General features: G+C 37.8%; 1 protein-coding gene across 7 annotated transcripts in view; it reads left to right on the top strand.

Annotated features, from left to right (window-relative positions):
- The first annotated feature begins 1,111 nt into the window (after positions 1–1,111).
- Positions 1,112–25,485, top strand: part of CFAP97 (cilia and flagella associated protein 97) — a 45,581-nt gene continuing 21,207 nt past the window's right edge. For 5 of the 7 annotated variants that reach the window (XR_007124672.1, XR_007124671.1, XR_007124673.1 and 2 more), the window contains exons 1-3: positions 1,112–1,205; positions 8,317–9,356; positions 24,933–25,201. Coding sequence is in view for 3 of the 7 variants with exons in the window: in XM_047714985.1 (XP_047570941.1) it covers positions 8,333–9,356; positions 24,933–25,201 (1,293 nt within the window). In the remaining 4 variants the exon portion in view is untranslated. The other 2 variants (XM_047715013.1, XM_047715023.1) reach the window with 2 other exon arrangements.

Raw genomic sequence — 25,485 nt, 5'->3', positions numbered from 1 at the left:
AGAGCCTTAAGACTCTTAAGCCTTAATAGCCTCACTCAGGGCTCTATCTCACCACCCTGAGGTCGTGACCTGAGAGGAAATCAAGAGTTGGGGGCTTAACTGAGCCACCCAAACGCCCCTGAGAACTTTGTGTGTGATGAGAAACGTTTAAGGTCTACTGTATTGACTTTCCAATATGCAATACAGTATTGTTAACTGAAGTCACGGTGCTCTACATTACAACCTCTTGCTTCTACAACCATCACTCCTACTAACGACTCCAAACTTCTTGACTCTCATTTGTGAGAAGCCATATGTTTACACCGAACGCCCCTGGATAATCTAGGTTGATTTTCCCATCTCAAGACCCTTAATCACACACACACACAAATCCTTAACCCCATTGCACCAAGTTCCTTTTGCCACGTGAAATGGCCTATTCACCGGTTCCAGGGATTAGGAAGGGTACATATTTGGGGCACCATTACTCCATCACAACTACTATGTGCCTGTGAGTTCAAAACCGAAAAATGATAGCATTCAACATATTCCGCAGAGATCATTTCTTTCTTCCTTTAACCACCCACCTCATTCACCAGTAGTCAGAATGTGTTACCGGCTCTTGAATCGTAGAACCAACTAGTTCTTTGGTCTGAGTTCTGCTGATAAAAAGAATCACAAAGTCACAGCTACCCCCCCTTTATTACTGTTGTTGTTTTGGTAAGGACTTACAAGATAATTGAAGCCACTTTCCCAACTAGCCACTGGAACAACTAGGTCCACCGCATTGCCATTAATAGCGGGGGGCAGCAGCGGTAAGACCTTAACGGTGCGCTGGGCAACTAACGGCCTCCAAGACTCATTTCTTCACGTGCGCCTTCCCACTCGGGAGTCTTGGGCCTGTCTTCCCCCGCCCCGTCTCCCGCAGTGGGGCGCATAGAGCCTCTCTAGGCCTCCGGCGGGCCCACCTCGCTCTATGACGCCCCCCGCGAGGGGCCACGAGAAGCCGCCGCGCGGCACGTTTAGCCACCGCCCAGTTCCCGCGGTACTCGTGGCGCTCCCTCTGCACCCCCCACCTTTCCCTTTCCGCTCTCTCCGCCTCCGGAAGCTCGAGCCATGCCGCTGGGAGCGGCGTGCGGGGAGTGCGTGCGCGCGCTAGCGCGTGCGCGCGACCCTAGAACGCCGCTGGCGGCGCGCGAGACGGCGGCGACGGCCACAGCACCCAGGTAAGCGGCGCGCGAGCAACCCCTTCTTCCCCCACCGCGACGCGCCCGCCACCCTCGCCTACGTTTGGGGTCCGTTTCCTATCTCCGGAGCCCAGGCAGCGGCGAGTACTCAGGGTCGGTATGAGGAATGCAGCGCGGGAGGTTAGGAAAGGCGACCGGGCCGGGACCCCCACCCCTTTGCTCCATGGGCTCTGCTGCCCAACCAGCTCCTCCAGTGGCGGGTGTAACCACAACAAAGGCTTCCGAGCCCGCGGCCGGAGGGTCAGTGGAGCCTCCCGCACCTCAGCCGGCCCCTGTGGGAACCGCCCTGCCTACCCCCAGGATGCCTTCGGGGATGGCCCGGGGGTCAGGAAGTGGTGGTAACTGGGAGCCGGGTTCGGGTCGGCGCCGCCCACCTCTGAAGACTTGACTCTGAACTCCGGAGCCTGAGAGCCTCCTCTCAGTTATCTTCTGCTACCCTGGGGGGGGCGGGAAAGGGGGAGGTCAGGAAGAGGTGGTGAACGGACCCTTGACTCAAGTCCTGGAAAACGGATTTTTACTTAGGGCCGGGATTTTCATACCCAATCGGTTACCTTATTAGGACCGTATTATACACCTAATTACAGAAATAATATGATGTCACAGTAACGAAATGACAGTTTAAAAAATGCCAGATTCTTATTTGGTATTTGTATCTTAAAAAGCATTAGCATTTCTGTTGCTGGCTCTGCGGGAGTTATACAAATGGTAAGTGTCCAAGTGACGCCCAGGCAGCTTTGACAAATACAGGTTTCCACTGAGCCCCAGAAGAGTTATTAAATGAATTATCATTTAATTTTTATCCTTTTCCAATATGTTGTAAAGAGAATCGTGCCAATCATAAGTCCACATTTTCATTTTCCAATGTAAATTGACTCTCACTAACTTTGAAATAAATATTATGGGAAGGATTGCCTAGTGGGTGGGATGGTTGGATAATTTTTCCATAAATTCAGTTAAATTACCGGAGTCCTTAAATCCTTACAATAACCCTATCTGTTGGGTATTATGCCTGAAAAGTCTCCCAGGTGTTAAGCACCACCTCTCATGAACTGTGGCACTTAGTAAGGTGGGTCCTTAGAACCGTTGAGGGTTACATCAACCATGTAAATACAGATAAGAGGATAGTTAATTCTGGTGTGTCTGGTAGGGGGTATGGGTGTTGGAGGGGAACAGTTGTGGAAAACTGTCAAGGGAACTAGCTCAGGGAAAAGCAGGGAATTTTCTGCTTACATAGCAGAAAATCTTAAGGCTCCAAACTCCTTCATCAGATAAACATTCTTTGAATGTCTAATATTAGAGTACCCAGTTTAGTAAGGAGATAAGGCACGAAACTGTTAGCTATGAAAAACGGATTTCAAAGAACTATCTAATCATTTGGATTACAAATATTTGTTAGGATTTAGACCTAGTTGATAAAATGTTACGGTTGGGAAAATCATGTCCTCCTAATGCATGAATTCCCTCTGTAGCATCACAACAAGTAGACATTGAGCTTTTGCTCCAAAATCTATCTAGTGACTCATGGCTCATAATCCTAGAAAGTAGCCCATTCCATTTTGAGCAATTCTGATGTTGATTTAAGAACAGGTTTCTTAAAAAAAAAAAAGAACAGGTGTTTTTTCTTTTTTTAATTTTATTAAGGACAGGTTTCTTATATATTACATCTGTTGATGCCAGTTCTACATCTGGAACTACAAATAACAGCTCTAAAATCTTTTTTCATATCACAGTCCTTTAAATAACTGAGCATACCCTTTCTCTTAGCCATTACTTTTACTAACTATGAATCCCTTGTTCTATAAAACATTGATCATGACTTAGATTCTAGACTCTTCACCATAGCACTGAGAGCTAACTGCTTTATTCAAGAAGTAGTTTGACCAAGCAGAATGTAATGCAGGTTACCCCAAGACTGCATATCGCTATCCTGGGATGACTTAAGAGCATTTTAATCTTTTGATTTCTCAGTCATGCTTTTGCCACTTGGTAAAGCTCCAAGTCTTTTTTCAGTGAACGTTCTTTGAACTTGGGCCCCTCAGTGCACCTGCCCTCCTCACCTTCCCTCATTCTGTGTCTGTGCTATTATTGTGTTATTATTTGGCTATTTCAGAGTATACCTCCCCATTAGGTTTTTGGCTTATGCTGGAAACATTTCAAATTTAGTGACTTCCACAATTGTCACTCTCCTTGTCAGAAATACCTTTGTAATTCACTACCGTCTTTGGACAGGTGGTTTAGTCACAAGCTCAGATTGGGATAGAGAGGGTCATAAGTTAAAGTTCTGAATTCTTGTTACCTAGGTTAACAGTTTTTAATTTACTCGAGGCTACCACTGGTTTATTTAATTTGTGGTTCCCATGAGGTTTGTTCCAATTTACTTTGTTAGTGGAAAACTGCTACATAGCAAATAAAGTCCAGCAAAATGTGTGGCAATCATTGACATGTGTATCTAATTTTAACTGTACAGACCCTCTTTTTCTGCACAGAACTGTTCCTAAAACCGTATTGCTAAATAGGTCCCATTTTCCTTTAAAAGTCCCCTTGATGAGAAGATCTTGTTATCTTGCAGTTTACTATTAGATAAATCATAGATATCATAGCAATGTATTTTAAAGGTTAAAAAAAAACCCATATCTTAGTTAAGAACCTTATTTTGAAGCAGAATAAACAGTGATTAATAACATGATCTTTAAACTTTGCCTGCCTGCCTGCCTGCGAATCCTGGCTTTGCCACTTACCAAGCTGTGTGACTCTGGGCAAGACAAGTTCTTGCTCTGCTTCATTTTTCTCATTGGTAAATGGGAATGATAAAAACCTCTTAACCTTATATATGTTTTAGCTATTAGTTGTACTAGAATAGTAACACTAATACCAATGAGAGTTATGTTAGTAATTTTGTGTATTTCCTGAAAAACAAGTTTTTCTGAGGCATGATAGAATGATTTGGTGATTTGTTTTTGAAAGAGTTGTTTGTTTGTTTTTTTAAGATTTTGTTTATTTGACAGAGATCACAAGTAGGCAGAGAGGCAGGCAGACCGAGAGGAGGAAGCAGGCTCCCCGCTGAGCAGGGAGCCCGAAGTAGGGCTCAATCCCAGGACCCTGGGATCATGACCCCAGCCTAAGGCAGAGGCTTTAACCCACTGAGCCACCCAGGCACCCCGAAAGAGTTGTTTTTTAAACTAAACTAGGAAAATTTATTCTCCAGGCAATGCCATAAAACCATTTGTTTTTAAATTTTGAAGAAACTTAAAAATCCAAATTTTTTTTAAAGATTTTATTTATTTGACAGAGAGAGCACAAGCAGGGGGAGCAGCAGGCAGAGGCAGAGGGAGAAGCAGGCTCCCTGCTGAGCAAAGAGCCCAAGGCAGGACTCGATCCCAGAAACCTGGCATCATGACCTGAGCTGAAGGCAGCCACCTAACCAACTGAGCCACCCAGGCGTCCCAAAAAACAAATTTTTTTTTTTTTTTTTTGAGAGAACACAGGGAGGCAGGGGTGGAGGGAAGGACAGAGGGAGCAGGACAGAGCTAATCTTAAGCAGGCTTCATGCTCTGTCTCATAACTCTGGGATCATAGATCTCCCCACCCTGAGATCATGACCTGAGCAGAAATTGAGAGTCAGATGCTTAACCAGACTGAGCCACACAGGCAACACCCCCCCCCCCCAATTTTTTAAATCTCAAAGGCATTTTTAACCATGTAACAAAGTGAGAAAGAAAAAATTTTACCTGTAACCCTTTTTTATTCCGTCCCTTGATATTTTGGATCAAAAAGTTAATTACCTTACAAAAGAGGGTAACTTTTGGGAATTGAATGGCAAAATAATGTTTGTAAGAGCTGGCCAGCATGCTGTGGCTCTTTTGATTTGTTGGTTTCCTTTTTGAACTCAGGTGAGCAGAGTTGGATTGACAATGATCAGTCATACTCTTTGTGATGTGGTGACCCATGATCACAGGCCTATGCCAGGTTCTTTATTTTTACCCTCTACTGGCTTCTTCACCCTCATTCCTCCTCTTCCCTCACAGCCTCCTACTCTTAGCTGTTTAATAGCTAAGAACTGGTCCTTCCAGCCCATGCTATTTCATTTTGTTCCCATGAGGAATTCAGTATCCTCTGTGTTTTAAGTTTTATGTAATTGTTCATTTAATTCTCTTTAGTAAATACTATTTTTGTAGATCTTAGCTCATCCTTTTTGACTGACATATAGTATATCATATACAACATTTTGCTTATTCATTTTCCTCTTATTAGACTTTGTGGTTTTCCTAACTCATTGCTGTTCAAAACAGTAGTACTGTGATGAAAATCCTTTACATGTGCCCAAAAATATAGTTCGTAAGTGGCAAAACCAAGTTTGTGCCTGACTCCGTTCATTCTTTTTCATTGTGCAGACTCCCAGTCTGCTTAATTTCTTGCAGGGACACTGTATAAAAACAGTAATGGAAATATTAAAAATGCAGTGAAATTGTTGTTTTTTTTCGAACAGGTCAACTTAATTTTGCCCTTTTCCCCCCTGGTTTTTGTTTAAATGCGTAAATGGTATTATTAATCCGGTATGGATAAACAGTTTTGTACTGTGCATTTTTCATGCTGATATATCACCTAAATCAGGGGTCCACAAACTTTTTCAGTAAAGGGTCAGTTGATAAATATTTTAGGCTTTGTGGGCTGTATAGTCTCTGTCACAGCTACTAAACTCTGCAGGTATAGTGTGATAGCCGTCAGAGACCATATCTAAACCTGTGGCTGTGTTCCAGTAAAACTTTATTTACAGAAACAGATGGCAGGTCAGATTTGGTTCATGCACAGTAGCCTGCTGACCCCTGATGTAAATAATTCTTTTAATGGAGTCATAGTATTTTTCCATTTAAGTTTTTTCAGTATTACAGTTAATATTATAATGCATACCATTCTTTTTAGTACTATATTCTTAGGATGAATTTCAGAAGTGAAGGTACTGATTCAAAAGGCTTATGGGTTTTTTATGGCTCTGAAAATTAATAGCCAAATGCCAAGGAGGTAAGTTTCAATTTTTATAAATTAAGAGAGTAGACTTTAATTTGACATCTAAAACCTATTAAATATCTTTGAGGAATTGTGAAGAAGGCATCCTTCTGTTGATTAGAGTTTTGAAACTTACAAGGGCTTTGATCTGTGCTATGGGAAATAATATTTCTTGTATTTATTGTTTAGGTATAAGTTATCTGATTTTTCTTTAAACTTTTAAGATCTGCTTACATATCTTATCTCAATTTAAATATAATAATGTGTTAGAATTTTAAAACTCACATGTACTAACCTTAAGAGACTCTTAATCTCACGGAAACAAACTGAGGGTTGCTGGGGATTGGAGGGAATAGGGATAGGGTGACTGGGTTATGGACATTGTGGGGAGTATTAGAGTATTAGTGCTATGGTGAGTGCTGTGAAATGTGTAAGCCTGTACAGACCTGTACCCCTGGGGCAAATAATACATTATATGTTAATAAATAAAATAAAACCCACCTGTACTTTGATTAAAAATCTTCACTTAGCTTGATTTTCCCTGAACATTCTATACCATTTGCAGACTTGCAAATTTAATTTATATGAACAGCACAATTACAATTTTAGTATATTTCATTTTCTCAAGTACCTTGAACATCTGACAAGGGATACTTATGTATCTAATAAAGGAAGTCTAACAAGCACTTAGACATTTTTAATAAATCTGGTAAGTTATTAAATAAGCATTTAAAAGTTGATTTTGACGGGGCGCCTGGGTGGCTCAGTGGGTTAAGCCGCTGCCTTCGGCTCAGGTCATGATCTCGGAGTCCTGGGATCGAGTCCCGCATCGGGCTCTCTGCTCAGCAGGGAGCCTGCTTCCTCCTGTCTCTGCCTGCCTCTCTGCCTGCTTGTGATCTCTGTCAAATAAATAAATAAATAAAAATCTTAAAAAAAAATAAAAAATAAATAAAAGTTGATTTTGAATAGTTAAGTTTTTATGTTTATTATGTCAGAATCTCTTAAATTCTTCAAAACCTTTAAGGCAGAGTAAGTTACCCAATGATGATATTACCACACATACCTCTCATCTATCTTATTAACCTATTGCATTAGTACTGATAGTTTGAGTTTGGTTGATTTTTAAATCATGTTTGTACTTGTTTTATAGGCTGCAGGATCACTTAAGCAATAAAAGGCTCCAGAGTATCATGGTTGATTGAGAATACAGATTACATATTTTTTTATTGTAGTAGAATTAATCATAATTTGAATATACTGTATGCACAATTGGATTGTTGGCTGTATATTATTAGAGATTTATACATACCTTTCCTTTAATGTACCTCATATTATTTGCCCTTTTGAATATCATTACAATTTTGAATATCATATAATAGCTTTCCATAGAAGTACTTTTTCATTTTTAAGAGTATTTTGTGTGTTTTGGTTTCCAGTACTAAATTTTCCAACTTGGACAGTGGAAACCCCTTTAAACTAGAGCCTTTGTTGTATTATCACCGTATCAGGCATATTTGAATACTGTACCTTTTGATAACAGTAAAATCTTCTAGGCCCTTGTTTTTCTTTACCTCCAGAAATAGAATCAACTGCCTTCCAAGTCATTACAGGTTTTTGACTGATGGGGTTTTGTGTGTGTGTGTGTGTGTGTGTGTGTGTGTGTGTGTTTGTTTTTTAAATAGAGAATAGTATTAGAGGTCACATTCTAAATTCAGGATGGCTTAGCTGCTTTGGGGGAGGTTTAACACCATCCCTTCTTATTCTAAACTCTAATTGTACTTATAGAAGGCAGATTTTACTTAGGGTTCACCTAGGTGTATGGCTATTTACTGAGGTATATGTTTGTGATATCCTTGCCTTGAGTACTCTTGTGAACTGAGCTTATGTTTCAAATCACTGGTACAATTTATTATTACCCTTGTGCCTGATTATCTCTTACTGAGTTACTTTTTTTTTTTTGGTGGCTTTTTTTTTGTCATTTCTCTATAATCAAACTTCTCAGTTTGGGATATGTAATTACTATAAAAAGTGAAAAGTACTGGGAAATTATTCTTTAGTTTGATGGTAACACTGGCCTCTTTTTCAGATATATTTTTACCACCATGGATCGGTTTATAGATGTATCAGAAGGTGAAGTGGACCATTCTTTCTTTGACAGTGACTTTGAAGAAGCAAAGAAATGTGAAAGTAACACAGTTTTTGGCAAGCAAAATGATCACTCTGAAGAGAGAGTAGATAAAGATACAGAAAATGTAAACTTGAAATTTGGAATACAAAAAAAGGAAAATGAAAAAAAGGAGAAAATTCCTCCAGAAGAACACCCTGTAGAAAATGATAATATGCAAACCAGAAATTCTTTATCATTGACCACTCCAAGATCAAAAAAATTGTGGGATGCTACAACAGAGCATAAAGTACACTTGCCCACTCCAAGGAGAATTCCTAAAATTATAAAAGAAGGTGAGGATGATTATTATACAGATGGAGAGGAAAGCAGTGATGATGGGAAAAAACAACATGTCAGGTCCAAGTCAGCTAAACCATCTAATAACTTTAAAAAAAGCATAAGTAAAAAGTATTCCAAAAATAATTCCTCTTCCTCCTCCTCCTCTCTGTCTTCCTCATCTTCAAGTTCAGGCACAGATTGTTCAGACGCAGGGTCCGATAACTGTATTTCTGATTCATCGCCATCATTAAAGAAACGTCTATGTGGTGTAACCCACTTATCACCAAAACAGAAATATAAACCAGGAATGAAATCAGCAGGAATACAGCCTTCAAGCACTAAACCAAAAGTCAATGACTACCCTGAGGAATCGGAAGATACTGTGACAGATGTCACTCCTCTGTCAACTCCAGACATCAGCCCTGTTCAGTCTTTTGAACTGGGAGCATCAAATGATCAAAAAGTAAAAGTTAAAAGGCAGGAAAACGTGAGTCAAGAAGTATATGGAAATGTTGAAGATTTAAAAAATAATTCAAAATCTTTGAAATCAACCAAAAAAGGGCAAGAAAAACATGGGCCTGATCTCACTTCAAAATCTTCAGTGTTAGATTCCAGTTCAGACCACAGATACAAACAAAAAGCCTTACATGACACGATGGACCTCAATCATCTTTTGAAAGGTAATTTTCTTTTTAAAAGCTATAAATATTGGACAGATAGTAAACTTCATGGTATATTGAGTTAAATATCAAATACTGTGAATTTGCACTGATTTTTCTACTAGATATATTTTATTGTTTGGGATAATTGATGTAATAACTTTACTAAATATCCTATTTTACCTAAAAATACTTGGAATATCATTAGTTATAATATTGAAAAGCTAATGAATTAGGACTAGTAACTACTACCCTAATTTTGTTTAGTGTCTTACAAAGTCGCAAAGTCTGGAGGGACCATATAGACGACAGAAATGAGAGAAGTGGAGACAGCTGTTTTTCACATTTGAGAGATACGGGCATGAGATATATTTCACTTTCTTCTTTAAGAAAGGCAACAGTACTAAAATTAAAATAACCTGACCTGTTGTCTTCATATCAGAGAAAGTGGCAAGAAATGCTACCAAATGAAATTTTGGAATAAACTGTAGGGAACTATTCAGACTTTAAAGGTTAAAGAGGATTACTTGAAAAATAATTACCAAGTTGATGAAATAGCATAATTCAGGTGTCAGTTCCTTTAAGATACAAATTTTTTGAAGTATTATTGACACAGTAGTCTATTGGTTTCAGGTATATATCACAGTGATTCAGTACTTTTATAAATTATGAGAGGATGCCCATGATAAGTCTAGTTACCATCTGTCACCGTACAAAATTATTACAATATTATTGACCATATTCCTTGTACTGTATATTACATCCCTGTGACTTATTTTATAACTGGAAGTTTGTACCTCTTAATTCCCCTCACCTCTTTTGTCCCCCGCAACCCCTAACCCTTCCACTCCTCTGGTAAGCCACAGTTTGTTTCCTATATCTGAGTCTGTTTAGTATTGTTCTTTTGTTTGGGTTTTTAGATTCCACATACAAGTGAAAGACAAATGGTATATTTGTCTTCATCTTATTTCACTTAGCATCATACCCTCTAGGTCCATGGCACCACAAATGGCAAGATATCTTTCTTATCGCTGAGTAATAACTGCATTGTATGTATATATCACATCTTTATCCATTCATTTGTCTATGGATACTTAGTTTGCTTCCGTATCTTGACTATGGTAAATGATGCTGCAGTGAACATAAGGTGTGCATATCTCTTCAGATTGGTGTTTTCATTTTCTTTCAATAAATACCCAAAAGTAGATTGCTGGATCTTATGGCCTTTCTGGTTTTAATTTTTTGAAGAACTTCCATTGTGTTTTCTGTAGCTGCTGCGCCATGTACACTCCCAGCAGTGTAAGAGGGTTCCCTTTTCTCTGCATCCTCAGCAACTCCTGTTGTTTTTGTATTGTTGATTTTAGCCATTCTGACATGTGTGAGGTGGCACCTTATTGCGGTTTGGGTTTGCATTTCCCTGAGGTTTAGTAATGATGAGCATCTTTTTATGTACCTGTTTGCCGTCTGTAAGTCATCCTGTCATCTTTGGAAAAATGGCTATTCGGGTCTCTGCCCTTTTTTTTTTTTAATTAAAGTGTAATTAATACACACTGTTAAAGTTTCAGGTGTACAGTGTAATGATTGAACAATTCTGTATAGTTCTTGGTGCCCATCGTGACAAGTGTACTGTGAATTTCCTTTCCTTATTTCACCATCCACTTACCCACCTCATCTCTGATAACCACTAGTTTGTTCTCTGTATTTAAGAGTCTGGTTTTTTGTCTCTTTTTTTCTTTGTTTATTTTGTTTCTGAAATTCCACATATGAGTGAAGTCATATGGTGTTTGTCTTTCTCTGACTGATTTCTCAGTATTATACCCTCTGGGTCCACCCATGTTGCAAATGAAAAGATCTCATTCTTTTTTATTGCTGAGTAATAGTGCATTGTACATATATACCACATTTTCTTTATCCATTCATCTATGTATGAACACTTGAGTTGCTTCCTTATTTTGACTACTGTAAATAATAATCAGTAAACATAGGGGTTCATATATCTTTTCAAATTAGTGTTTTGTTTTGTTTTTTTAAGTAGGTTCTACACCCAGCATGGAGCCCAATGTGGGGCTCGAACTCATGACTCTGATTACAAGACCTGAGCTGAGATCAGAAGTTGGATGCTTAACCAACTGAGTCACCCAGGTGCCCCATAAATTAATGTTTTTTTATTTCTTTGGATTAAATACCCAGTAATGGAATTACTCGATCATATGCTATTTCTATTTTTAATTTTGTCAGGAACCTCCCATACTGTTTTCTACTGTGAGTACACCGTTCTGCATCCCCATCAATAGTGCACGAGGGATTCTTTCTCCTGTCCTCACCAACACTTGTTATTTCTTGTCTTTTTCATTTTAGCCATTCTGACAGGTATGAGGTAATATTCCATTGTGGTTTGCTCAGGTCCTCTGCTCATTTTTTAATCAGGTTATTTTTTTTAATATTTTTTTGAAAGTGTAAGTTCTTTATATATTTTGGGTATATAAACCAAACCCCTTATCAGATGTATGATTCAAATATCTTCTCACATTCAGTAGATTGCCTTTTCATTTCATTGATGGTTTTCTTCACTGCACAAAAGCTTCTTAGACTGGTGTAATCGTATTCATTTTAGCTTTTATTGCCCTTGCCTGAGGAGACTAGTCCAAAAAAGAAACTGCAAATACTGATGTCAGAGAGCTTACTGCCTATGTTTTCTTCCAGGAGTTTATGCTTTCAGGTGTTACATTCAAATCTTTAATCCATGTTTAGTTTATTTTTGTATATGGTATAAGATGGTCCAGTTTCATTCTTTTGCATGTATCTGTCTGGTTTTTTTAACACCATTTATTGAAGAGACAGTCTTTTCCTCATTGTATAATCTTGTCGTCTTTGTCATAGATTGACTGTATATGCGTGTGCTTGTTTTTGGGCTCTCTGTTCTGTTCCATTGATCTATGTATCTGTTTTTGTGCCACTCCATACCATTTTGATTACTATAGCTTTGTAGTATAGTTTGTAGTATAGTTTGAAATCAAGAAGTGTAATACCGTGTTTTTTTAATTCTTTCTCAGTATTGGTTTAGCTATTTGGGGTCTTCTGTGGTTCCATACAAATTTTAGGATGCTTTGTTCTAGCTCTGTGAAAAATGCCATTGGTATTTTGATGGGGACTGCACTGAATCTGTAGATTGTTTTGGGTAGTGTGACTTTTTAAGGATATTAATCTTCTAATCCATGAGCATGGTATATTTTTATAAGATACAGATTTTTTTTAATTAGTAAAAATTTTTATTGCTGTACTTCCATCAATTTATTATTTTTTGGACATACCAATTCATTATTATTATTATTCTTTAGTGTGAAAGAAACAGTTTTTTCCAGGTGAAGTAAAAATAGCTTGAAACTTTACTCTAGTAAATGTAACTGTAAAATAGTTACTTGAAGATAACATTTTTAAATTGTAAATTGTATTCTCTGTTTGAAATGCAGTTGAAAAAATAAATCTTTTGGTACATAATTTACATATGGTGGTAATGTAAGAGTATAAACAAATCCCTTAGGTAATCAAATGATTCTTATAGTCAGATGGGTAAAGTGTTTTGGAGGAGTTTACACTTGTCCCCTTTTTTATAGGTGTTCTTTTGTCTTTGCTCTGATTGTGTACCTATTGATTGTTTAGTGTGTCTGAAAAATCAGGCTCTTGGAATTTGGCCATTATGTAGTTGTTAAGTCTCCACCCCCTCCACTCAATCTCTTAAAACTTTCAGGATTGAGTTTTTTTGTTCTTGCCCCTTTGCTTCTTCCACTAACAACCAGAGTGATCTTTTTAAAATCAAATCAGCCTTACTAGTTTCTTTCTTAACTCTTCCGTGGGCTCACTCTTACGTTAAGAATAAAATCCAAATTCATTATTGTAGCCTAACAGAGTCAATGTCCAGTGATTCTCATCCCAGGCAGTATATTAGTGTCACCTGGGAGACTAATATTAAAACAAACACAAAACAAATACTGATGCCTAGGCGCCACAGAAATTTTGATGCAGTTAGTCTAATAATTGGCTATTACAGTCGATGAAAACCATTACTCTACATCGTGTGGATATTTCTTGCATCTCCTTTAAGAAAAAAAAAACAACTTTTATTACCTCACTCCAGTCACAGTGCTTCCTTGCTGTTCCCAGAGACTTTGTTTTTATGGGCTATTTCCACTTGCTGTTGCCTTTTTTCTTTGCATAGACACCTTTGGTTTTGAGTTTTATGGTATATATTCATCTCCTCAGAGATACTTTTTCCTGAACGTTCTATTTTTAGTAGCTTCACATTCCTGCCCCTGGCTCTCTGTCACAAAAGCCTGGTTTCCTTCCATCAGGATACTTATCAGACCCTGGAATTAGTGTAATTTGCTTATTTCTCCCACTACTATGAGGGCAGGATCTTAGTCATTGCTAGAATCTTTAAATCTAGCAGCTATTGACACAAAATAGGCAATATTTGTTAGAGAAGGAACAAAGGGAAACTTCTGTTGTTGCATAGCTGCAGTGGTCAGGAAGCGTATTTCATATGTTTCGCTGACATTTGATTTTTTTAACAATTACCTCTTAGATTGGCATCTGAAAGACATAGGATACATCTGTGCCGTAGTCAAAATTAAAATTGCTAATATATTTGATTTATATTCTTTTTTAGGGAAAATCTTTGTCAAGCCATCCACTGTAAAAATTTTCACTTTTTAAAAAAATTTTACGGCCACTTGCTAGTGTATAAGATCAGTTGTATGATTCATGAGGTTGATGATTGATCAAGTTGAGGACTTACCTGTCTTAAACTCTTCCAGATTGCCAGCGCACACCCCATTGCTCTACCACAACAGTTTTCAAACTTTTTGGCCTTTGGACCAAAACATTCACACTCTTAAAAATTATTGAGGACCCCAAAGAGCCTTTTTTTGTGTGGATTATATCTATAAATATTTATCATATTAGAAATTTAAACAGTATTAATTCATCTAAGAATAATGGTAATAAACCAATAATGGTAATAAGGATGTTTTATGAAACATAACTGTCTTTCAAAAAAATGAGTAATTTTTGCTAATCTCTGACGCATGGCAATAGAAGATAGCTGAATTCTTGTATTGGCTTCTGTATACACCTGTTGTGATATTTTGGTTGAAGTACATGAAGAAAAACTGGCCTCACACAGATCTTTAGAAAATGGAGGAGTATTTTAATGCCCCTTCAGTTAATTTTAGATATTCTTTGATAGCAAGATTCCACAGGTATTAATTTCTTAAATGTTAGTTACAATGTGACATTTGAGACTAATTCATAGTGTATTATTGTATAACTTATTGATCTTACATTTTGAATGTGTCTTTACCCTTTCATAGTTTTATAACAATTTATAGGTTATTTTGAAAATACTGGTTCGTTGAGCTTACAAATGACATTTCATAATACACTATATAGAAATTGTAGTTGTTAATATCACTACCAATCTCATAAGGAGGCTTTTGGGAAGCTTTCAAACTCAAGTTTGCAAAAAATCCTGATTTATACTAAAACACTCAGATTTTATTTTCACCAGAAAATACTGTCAGTTGTTTTCCTTGGAGTTGACAGAATTTTCATTTATTTATTTTTAAAGATTTTTTTTTTTTAAAGATTTTTTTATTTATTTATTTGACAGAGAGAGATCACAAGTAGACGGAGAGGCAGGCAGAGAGAGAGAGAGGGAAGCAGGCTTCTTGCCGAGCAGAGAGCCCGATGTGGGACTCGATCCCAGGACCCTGAGATCATGACCTGAGCCGAAGGCAGCGGCTTAACCCACTGAGCCACCCAGGCGCCCCCCCTTTTTTTTTTTAAGTAATCTCTACACCCAATGTGGGACTTGGCTTCAACCCTGAGATCGAGTCACATGCTCTACCAACTGAGCCAACCAGACACTGCAACAGAATTTCTCTTTTTAAAAATAATTTCTGCAGTATAAAAATTGGAAGGTGTTTGAAATTAAATCATTAAAATGTATCTGATCAGGGGCGTCTGGGTGGCTCAGTCATTAAGCGTCTGCCTTAGGCTCAGGTCATGATCCCAGCGTCCTGGGATTGAGCCCAGCATCCGGCTCCCTGCTCAGTGGGAAGCCTACTTCTCCCTCTTCCACTCCCCCTGCTTGTGTTCCCTCTCTCGCTCTGTCTCTGTCAAATAAATAAATAAAATCTTAAAAAAAATTTTATCTGATGAGATAATGTAGACTGGTCACTGATGCTTTGTATTAATAATGTACATCTTAATATATTTGCTTTTTTTCTTCTGTGTTATTTCTAGTGCTGAGTTCTTAATTTCAAATGTGATGTATATGTCTTTAAAAGTAGCAGCCTAACATTTGGCATATAAAGTATCTCATAAAACAGTCTTTGGGGCACTCCTGATATCAGGTCACCATCTCAAGGTTATGAGATTGAGCCCTTAGTATGGAGTCTGCTTGTCCCTTTCTCTACTCCTACCCCCAACCCACGTGTGCTCTCCCTTTCTCTCAAATAAATAAATTTGTAAAAAAAAAAAAAATTTTTTTTTCTTTAAAATTAAGTTGAGGGGCGCCTGGGTGGCTCAGTGGGTTAAGCCGCTGCCTTCGGCTCAGGTCATGATCTCGGGGTCCTGGGATCGAGTCCCGCATCGGGCTCTCAGCTCAGCAGGGAGCCTGCTTCCGTCTCTCTCTCTCTCTCTCTGCCTGCCTCTCCGTCTACTTGTGATCTCTCTCTGTCAAATAAATAAATAAAATCTTTAAAAAAATAAATAAATAAAAATAAAATTAAGTTGAGGGGCGTCTGGGTGGCCCAGTCATTAAGTGTCTGCTTTCGTCTCAGGTCATGATCCCAAGGTACTGGGATCAAGCTCCGCATCAGGCTCCCTGCTCAGTGGGGAGCCTGCTTCTCCCACTCCCCCTACTTATGTTCCCTCTCTCACTGTCTCTCTCTCTCTCTGTCAAATAAATCTTAAAAAATAAAATAAAATTGGGTTAAAAACAGTATAAATCAATGTTGAAAACAATGTTATAGAAAATTAGTTAAAATGTATAATATGACTTGCAGGTTTTATTGTGTTTTTTAATACTGTTTGACTAAATTATAATTTGCATTTTAAGGGCCCACTGTTCCATTTCTTAAGTACATTTTGATTCCACAAATTACTAGTGTTTTTTAAATATTTTATTTATTTATTTATTTATTTGCTAGAGAGAGAGAACGCATAAGAGGGGCTGGGGGAGGGTCAGAGGGAGAAGAAGAAGAAGGCTCCCCACTGAGCAGGGAACCCAACTCAGGGCTTGATCCAGGACCCTGGGATCATGACCTGAGCCGAAGGCAGAAGGAGCCGCTTAACTGACTAAGCCACTCAGATGCCTCTTGATTCCACAAATTACAAGGACCACTCCGCTCTATCCTAGGACTAAGAGGGTGAGAGAGAGGGGACACATCCAATAACAAGGTTCTTGTAGGAAGAAAACACTTCACACTTTTGGAATTGTCAGATTTTTAAAAGCCACCTAATGGAAAATAATTTGTGATACCTGAGCTTTTTGTTCAGGACTGTCAATGATCATCTCTTTGTATTAGGATGATTTTGGATGCAGGAAACAGAAATTCCTAATGAAACAATGTTTTTTACCTAACAAGAATTCCAGAGATAGACCAGGTTTGAGAGTTGGCCAATTCAGTGGCTCAAAAATGTCATTAGAGACCTAGGTTCTACCACTGTGTTCCCCCAGCTGTGGTAATTGCTTCATTCTTATGCTAGTAGGGGATGTCTGCAGCAGTTTTTAGTATTTACATTTAGACATGAGAATGTCCAGAGAAAGGGAAACTGTCTCTTCCTCTGGCTCTCTCAGAATGCTTTCAACTGACTCACTGAAGTCTCATTGCCCAGAATTGGTTATGCTCCTATTTGTAAGACAGTCATTAGCAAGAGAATAGGATTATTATGGGCCTGACTCCCCCTGAAGTTAGGAGTAGGAATCAGGAGGAGGGAGGTCAGCCTTCCCTTAGGGACAGGGCTTCATGGGATAGGTAGGTGTCTTTAAAAGTGAGGTGGGGAGATTTGTTAAGACTTAGGAGGAAAGTAGAAATGTATGCTAAAAGGGACAAGCAGACTCCTTGTGTTTATCCACAAGGCCAGAGTTTCTCAAGCTTTAATATGCATTGCATACAAGGGCATTGGATAGCTCAGTGGTTTAAGCATCAGACTCTTAATTTTGGCTCAGGTCAGGATCTAAGGGTTGGGAGATTGAGCACCTCATCTGGCTCTGCCCTGAGCAAGGATCCTGGTTAAGATTCTCTATGTCCCTTGCCCTCTCTCCCGGGGCGGGTGGGGAAGCATGCATACAGGTCATTTGGAGAGCCTCTTAAAGCAGATTCTGGTTCATTAAATCTAGAGTAGAAAACCCAAAGAGCCACATTTCTAGTCAATGCAGAGGTGATACCAAAGCCGATTCAAGGACCTTAATGTTGAGTTTCAAGACATTAAAAATCTATTTGGTTTCATTGTAAATAAATGATGTATCCCTCACTATTCCTATCTAATTCATTTTTGAAACTTAGTTGGATATGGAAAGCCTAAGTATTATTCCCACCCAAAATCCCTAAACAATTTCTCCAAATATAAATGAAGCAGTGAAACACTGTTCAGCACAGGAACTAAGCTAAATGTAGAAGGAAAATTTATTCATAATGCTGCAAGGTAGGGAGCCCCGATCTGAGTGACCTGATTCTAAGTACTGCTCAGAGCTTTTAAAGGCACAGGAACAAAGGTGGCATTTTGCCACTTGGTCCATCTGTTACTGGAGTCCTTAATACAACAATCCACAAAGGTTTTTTATAATAGTAAAAGATTGTATACACTAATTATAGCTATCAGTTTATTGCATAAAGCATTTCTTTGTATTACTTCAGTTTTTCAGAGTTGTGATTCATACTCAGTTGACCCACTGTTTTTCAGATCCAAGAATAATTTCCTAAGTTTTCTTTTTTTCATAAAACTAAATTGTTGGACCTGGTGAGACGGAGATGTGTGCATGGCCAAGCTATTCCTTTTCTGCACTTATTTCTCAATATGTTTTATCACTTTCAACGTCTGTTCTGTGGGCTGTTCTAGACCTCTTTGGCTGAGCTAATTTCTTCACAACCTTTTTCACCTAACCTGAAGAAGACAAGAGTGATAATGCATAGCACATCCCACAAATTATGAGCAGGAGATGTGATCCTATCAGAGAACAGCTGAGGTGGGAACATAGCGTAATCTGCACCCTCTCAATTTAAACATTGTCACTAGCTTCAATGCAAAGATGCAATGAAATAGTTTTATTGTTTTGAGAAAAAAAAATGTAATTATTAAAATATTGGGCCACAGTTCAGATGGTGAGGGATGCCTATAGAGCCAACAGTATTAATGTTATTTATTGGTTTAAAATAACATGTTAACAGGTTTGTAAATTTGAACTATAAAATATTAAGCCTCTGAAACAAAGGTTAATCAAGGAATGTAAAATCAAGCATCCCAATTACAGGCCAGAGAATAGGAAACAGTTTTGAACTCGGTTACTTACACAGTGAGGTGAAGAAAATTCTAGAAGTGGAATCAGAAGACTTTTGGCTTCTGAGTGTTATCCATGTGACCATAGACAAGCAGTAACTATTCTGTGCCCCAATTTCTTCATTTGTAGAATGAGGCAGTTGATAGGTGGCTAAGGTGTATTCTAAATTCAGGGTTCTGGGGTTCTGTAAGAACTATTAGAAGGGAAGATTAGTGTAGCCTAGTAGTATTAGATATTTGACTTTATCTGATAGCTGACTTTAAAGTAGATCTTGAGGGCGCCTGGGTGGCTCAGTGGGTTAAGCCGCTGCCTTCGGCTCAGGTCATGATCTCAGGGTCCTGGGATCGAGTCCCGCAGCGGGCTCTCTGCTCAGCGGGGAGCCTGCTTCCCTCTCTCTCTCTCTCTCTCTCTGCCTGCCTCTCTGTCTACTTGTGATCTCTCTCTGTCAAATAAATAAATAAAATCTTTAAAAAAAATAAAGTAGATCTTGAAAATTTAGTAGAATTTCTAAATATTTCAGCTTCTTCTATCTCAATAACATGACTGATTTGAGGGACTTCCTATCCCCACCCCAAGCCTGTCTTTGCTGTATTTATGTTGAAAAGGTGTGGTTGGAATTGGTTCTTTGGCCTTGAGCTGTAAAGCATTGACTAGGCAGGCAGAGAGAATGTTTAAAAAATGAAATAGTGGAGTAAACAAAAGTTTATATATTGGGTTATGACATGAGTGTGATATTTGCAGAACAATAAATAAATTGACATGACTAGATCTGAAGGTGTGTTTCAGTCTTTGAATAGGTAAAATCAGGTCAATTTAGGAAGAAACTTGATGGCAAAATAGACACATTTTAGAAATGCTCCTCCTCAAATTTTACCACCTAGGTTCTGTATGAAATAATTAGATACCTCATTAGAGATGTATTCTGAAAAGGAAAAGTAATATAAGAGGCGGAAATGTGATTAGGAAACCCTAGTGAGTAAAGAAAGTGGTTAAGCTTACTGCTAAACTGACACCAACACAGGATGGATGAAGCGAAGTACCTTACTCGAGGGAAAGGTCTGGATCCTGTTTTACTTCATAAAGAAGAGGCTGCCTGTCCTGAGATAGGCTGCTACCCCATCCTCCCTGGTGGCACATCTTAGCCCTTTATTGACAGGCTGCAGCAAACAGGATTCAGAGAGGGGAGTAGGAAATGTCAGATATTCTCAACTCACACCAAGTGTTTATCAACTTTTGAGAAAAGCTAGAATCCGCAGAGAGGCACCAGACTCACAGATGAAGAACATAAACTTGAAACAGAGCTCAGTGATTTTAGAGAAAGGCTGCAAGGACAACACTCTTATCACTAATAAAACTAAGGCATGATTTGCCTTTTATGTTCTCCCGTCACATGTGCATAGTGGTTTTCGGGGGCTACACTACAATGAAAGCACTCTGCAATGAACAAAGAAGCAGATATGAGCATCCAGTTGTCTTCTTTTAAGCCAGGCATTAGTATTTGCAAGACTGTTAAACTCTGCCCCTCTCCTCACTAATTTCTTTTCGTTTTTTATAAAAGAATGATGTTAACCTGTCATTGGTTTATTTTCAGATGAATTAATGTCTTCACTTGATCTTAGCCAAAAGGCCGAGAAGTGATTGAATTAAAGTCTTTAAAGTATTTTTTTATTTCTAAAATGGTAAATATTGATAAATATAACTCGCATAAACATTCTTTGGAGGGTCCCGAGACCAAGAAATTTAAGAACTTCTAGGAGGATAGAATTAGAATTTATCATTTCTGGTGTATTAGAGAAAGAATTAACATAGTTAATCTTCCTAAAAAGGGAAAAAAACAACAAAAAAGCATTTTAAAAAAGGAAGATTGGAGAAAGAGCTCAAACAGTATAAGTAGATGGTTTTAACTTACCAGAAGATACCATCAGGGCATCTTTAAGAATTTAAATCAAATCCAAACTAAAAAGACATTTTAAGTAGTATAGGAGGAATGAAAATAAGGAGAAAATGGAAGTATCAATCCTAATAGTTTACAAAATAGAATTCAAGATGGGAAAAGCACAAAAGGACAAAGAAGTGTTTTACATTAATAAGCTGACCAAATCTACAAAAATGATTGAACAGCCATTGATTTAAGATTTGTGATAAAAAGTAGATCAGAACTAGATCATGAGATGAGCAAAACCATAATCACTCTGGAAGACTGATTGATAATTATATTGTACACACCAAAATTAACGGCCTATGTATGGGCTGTATTTTGTCTGTTATACAGTATTTTTTTTTAAGGATTTTATTTATTTGACAGACTGAGATCACAAGTAGGCAGAGAGGCAGGCAGAGAGAGAGGAGGAAGCAGGCTCCCCGCTGAGCAGAGCGCCTGATGTGGGGCTTCATCCCAGGACCCTGGGATCACGACCCAAGCCGAAGGCAGCCGCTTAATGACTGAGCCACCCAGGCGCCACTACAGTTTTTTTTTGTTTTTTTTTTTTTTTTTTTAAGTGATGAAATGCCAGTTACTATTGCTAAAAATCAAATCACCCCAACACTTGGGGTGTGGAGAGACTCAGAAGCTGGGTGACTTGACAGTGGGGACTGGAGCCCTCTGAGTGCTGGTTTATTGACATGTCAGGTGTTTAGGGTTGTAAGATTTAAAGACCAGGACAGCTGAAAGAGGGCCCACATGCGGCTTTACATGTGTCCTGGCTTCTTCACATATGGTAGCCTCAAGTACAGCTGGATTTCTTAACATGGTGCTCAGGGCTCCAAGTACAGTGTTTAGAGAGACAAGGCAAAAACCTCATCACCTTTTATGACCTAGCCTCAGAATGTGACCATGCCAGTCGCATAGCATCATTTCTTCCATATTCTATTAAACAGTTATAAGCCTTCCCAAATTTAAGAGGGAGGGACACATACCCTCCATCCTAATGGGAGGACTGTCAAGTTTATGGACAGGTTTCAAAACCTCTTCAACCTATGGCCACACGTTGATTTGCATTCCTTCAGATACGAGAACACATTCCCCCTTTCTGAAGATCCCACTCCCTACCATGTCCCACCTCGACATCAAGGGTCTAAATCTGGTCCAAGTACAGCTAAACCTCCTCACTCATGGTTCCTCAGTCATAGCTCTTTGAGTATTTGGACACTCTTCCTCCAGGAGAGATTAGGAAGTAGTAGATATATTTTCAAGCCACCTAAGTCCTGGTTCTTTTATATTCTCTCTATAGTTTGACTGATAATTGATCAGTTCCTTTTTTTTTTTTTTAAAGCCTATCCCTCTCCTCTTTCATTAGTACGGATAAAGTAAACCACTGGTCCTTTGAGCATCCTTCATGGGATTCTGCTTAGCCAGATCCACCAGCGGCAGGTATTTTCCCCATTTTCCTTGTCACCACAGCCAACAGTTTTGCTAAAATTCTGCCACTTCATCTTCTACATCGACCATCTCCTCCAGACCCTTCCAGCTCTACTGTCACCTGGTCTCAAAGCTAATACCTTGTATTTTAGGTTTTTGTTATAGTAGTACCCTAATTCCTGGTACCAGATTTTGTATTAGTTACTGTTGCTCTGATAACAAAACCCAAAGCTTAGATGCGTAAAGCAACCTAGGATGACTCAGAGGACTAGGATCATAATGCGGGCGCATAGCCCCTTTATGTGGTTTGATTTCCTCACAAGGTGGCAGCCTCAATCTAGTCAGACACAGAGGGTGGCTCAGGGCCCCAAGCACAAGTATTCCAGCAAACAAGGTGGGAGGGTGGTGGGGTACTGCATCTCCTCCTTCCCTAGCCTTGAAAGTCACAATTTGGGCTGTATCATTTTGGTCCACACAATCACAAGCCTGCCCAGATTCAAAAGAAGGGGATAGGAAGAATGTCACAGAATTCCTTATCTGACAAGTTGTTCATAAAGAAGACAAAGAAATCTAGTATATTTGATCATTATTCCTTGAATTGTGACCCCCCAACTACAAGTATTGGACTTTTTCTTTAAACCTTTAAAAAATAAACCATTGGTGGTAGTTTTGGTCTTTTTTTTTTTTTTTTAATAGGGATCATAAACATGTCTACAGTAGATTTTTTTTAAGAATTAACATATTAGTAAGGACTTAATATAGCATGGAATAGAATTTCTGGTGATAGCATAATGTAAATTTTTTAAATGCTGTGTCTCAGCCTAGATGAAAGTAAAGCTGATACCACTAGTGAGTGATTTGTGTTAGATGACTGACTCAGTAAGTAGATCTAGTGATGATGGGCATGATATTGAAACACTATAGAGAGTTGGAACAAAATTGTTTTGTTAAAATTAGGAAAACAATATTTCTTAAATATGTGAGTTTAAATATGTATGTACATATTTATATAAATGTTTGTATTCCTGAAAGTTTATTCAAGTTAAACTTTTTTAGATCTTAACTTTTTTAGATCTTAATTGAAAAAATAATGAGCCAAGTATTTGAGGTTGCCTCATACTAAAGCATATAACCACTTTAGAAAAATGTAATAGTGATATCTGGTCTCAGTATATAAGTAGTACTCCATATGTACTTTTTCTGTCATGGAAAGTTAGAATACTATTTTTTTTAATGAATTAGATTGAACTTCCTTTATTAATTTTTTTTGCTATTGCCTTATTTTGCTTCTAAAAACTTTTTTTAAATGCCATTAGGAAAATAGCTTTTAATCCCTTTAAAATTTAATTTTAAAGGCTTTCATATGTAGCTAAATTAATTCAGGAACCTTATTAAATTCTACAAAATGTGCATTTCTTGGAAGCAAGATGATTGAATTATGTACAGTGCACCTGGATCTTTCTAAATATGTTCTTCAGGTTTTGCCATTAACTTGGTATGATTTTCAACAAATTACCAACCAGTAATTCTCTCATTTTTCCTATCAGAAAGCCATTTTTAAAAATCTTTCTCTTTTAAGTTTTTTAAGTTTCTGTAATCTTTGATAGTCTTTGGCTTAAACATAGGGAGGTAGACTTCCAGTTCTTTTGACTTTGTTCAAAAGATTTGACTTTTCTGCACAGTCACATTTTAAAATTGGGGTTCAGTTTTTAAGGGGAGGGAGTCTTCCCCTTCAAGCCCTCTGCTTTTAACAGTGTAAAATGCTAAGCAAGTAAAAGAATTAAAGGTACTCAAGTGCAGACTAATAATAGTTACTTCTTAAAAAAAAAAAAAATACTATTAACAAATGTTCCAGTCAGTTAATCTGATAGGTTATACTCCTTTTTAGTACAGAGTTAAGCTGAAACATTCAGCAAGTTTAATATTTTTAGAAATTTTGAACAAACGTTTAGTAATTGTGACTTGCTGAAAATTGTTACAGAAATTTAAAAATTAAGCATGTTAGTAAAATTTCATTTGCTAACAATAGTATGCAAAATATTTTATTTTTTATATAATGTATTTATTTTGGTTTATGTTTAATTAGGAATAAAATGTTTGACTTTTACTGTAGCAGTATTTGTTTCAATGTTAATATTAAAAACCATAAAGTATTTTCAGATTAATTTGAAAGTTTCAGCATATTCTGGATTCGTTTTTGCCAGTTTTTAACCCTTGTTTCAATCAGTCATTGCTGAGAACATTTTATATTTTAAGTATGCCCTCCAGTTAACAAAAACAGTCCAAGTTGGAAGTATTGGTGTGTTGATGCGCTTAACCAGAGGTTTCTAACCTCCCCAACTACTGAGCTGCCTTAAGGAAACATAAAATGGACACGACAAGGGCATTTTCTATAAATTATACCTGCCGTAGAACTCGTAACATTTACATTTCTTAATAAAATATTTTCACCATTCAGCATGTAACTTTTATTCCCAAAGAATCCAACAAAACTTAAAATTCTAAGCTGCCTCTGAATTTCTTTCAACATAGTTGTAGTCTGGATATCATTAACACTATTTCATACATACCTTTCCATGAATTAATAGTTTGCACTTTTAAGAGTTAAGCATCAATACACACCACCATGTTGCTGTGCTCCTTCAGTCATTTTTCCTTTTCTTGTTCACTTCTATAGCTTTTCTGCAATTAGATAAAAAAGGACCACAAAAACATCACTTTGATCAGCCTTCTGTAGCACCGAGGAAAAACTACTCTTTCACAAGAGAGGAGGTGAGACAGATTGATAGGGAGAATCAGAGGCTTTTGAAAGAACTATCAAGACAGGCTGAAAAATCAGGAAGCAAAAGTACCATTCCTAGAAGATCGATTGTTCATCCCCCTAAGTTGTACCATAGTGCCCTCAACAGACAGAGGGAACAGCAAAGGATTGAAAGAGAAAATTTGGTAAGTAACTAAAAATTTTTAGTCATCAAACAAAATGAATTGTAATGATTTGTAAGGCCAACTTAACAGGAAACGAGATACAGCCACATTTTAATAATGTGAAAGTACGTATAGATATGTATGGTATAAAATACATAATGAGCTATGAGCTGGAAGGTACAATATGTGTGCTTTTTTTTTTTCATCATCAAGCTGTATTTTAAGGGAACGTTAAATGAAAATACTGAAAGCTCTCTTACTTGGCTAGGTGTGTTAAGTCAGACAGTAGTACAGGAAATGGTATT

Source organism: Lutra lutra, chromosome 2, assembly GCF_902655055.1.
Source record: "Lutra lutra chromosome 2, mLutLut1.2, whole genome shotgun sequence".
Lineage (NCBI taxonomy): Eukaryota > Metazoa > Chordata > Mammalia > Carnivora > Mustelidae > Lutra > Lutra lutra.
The sequence above is the reverse complement of the archived record's forward strand: the minus strand, read 5'-3'. Positions and strand labels throughout refer to the sequence as shown.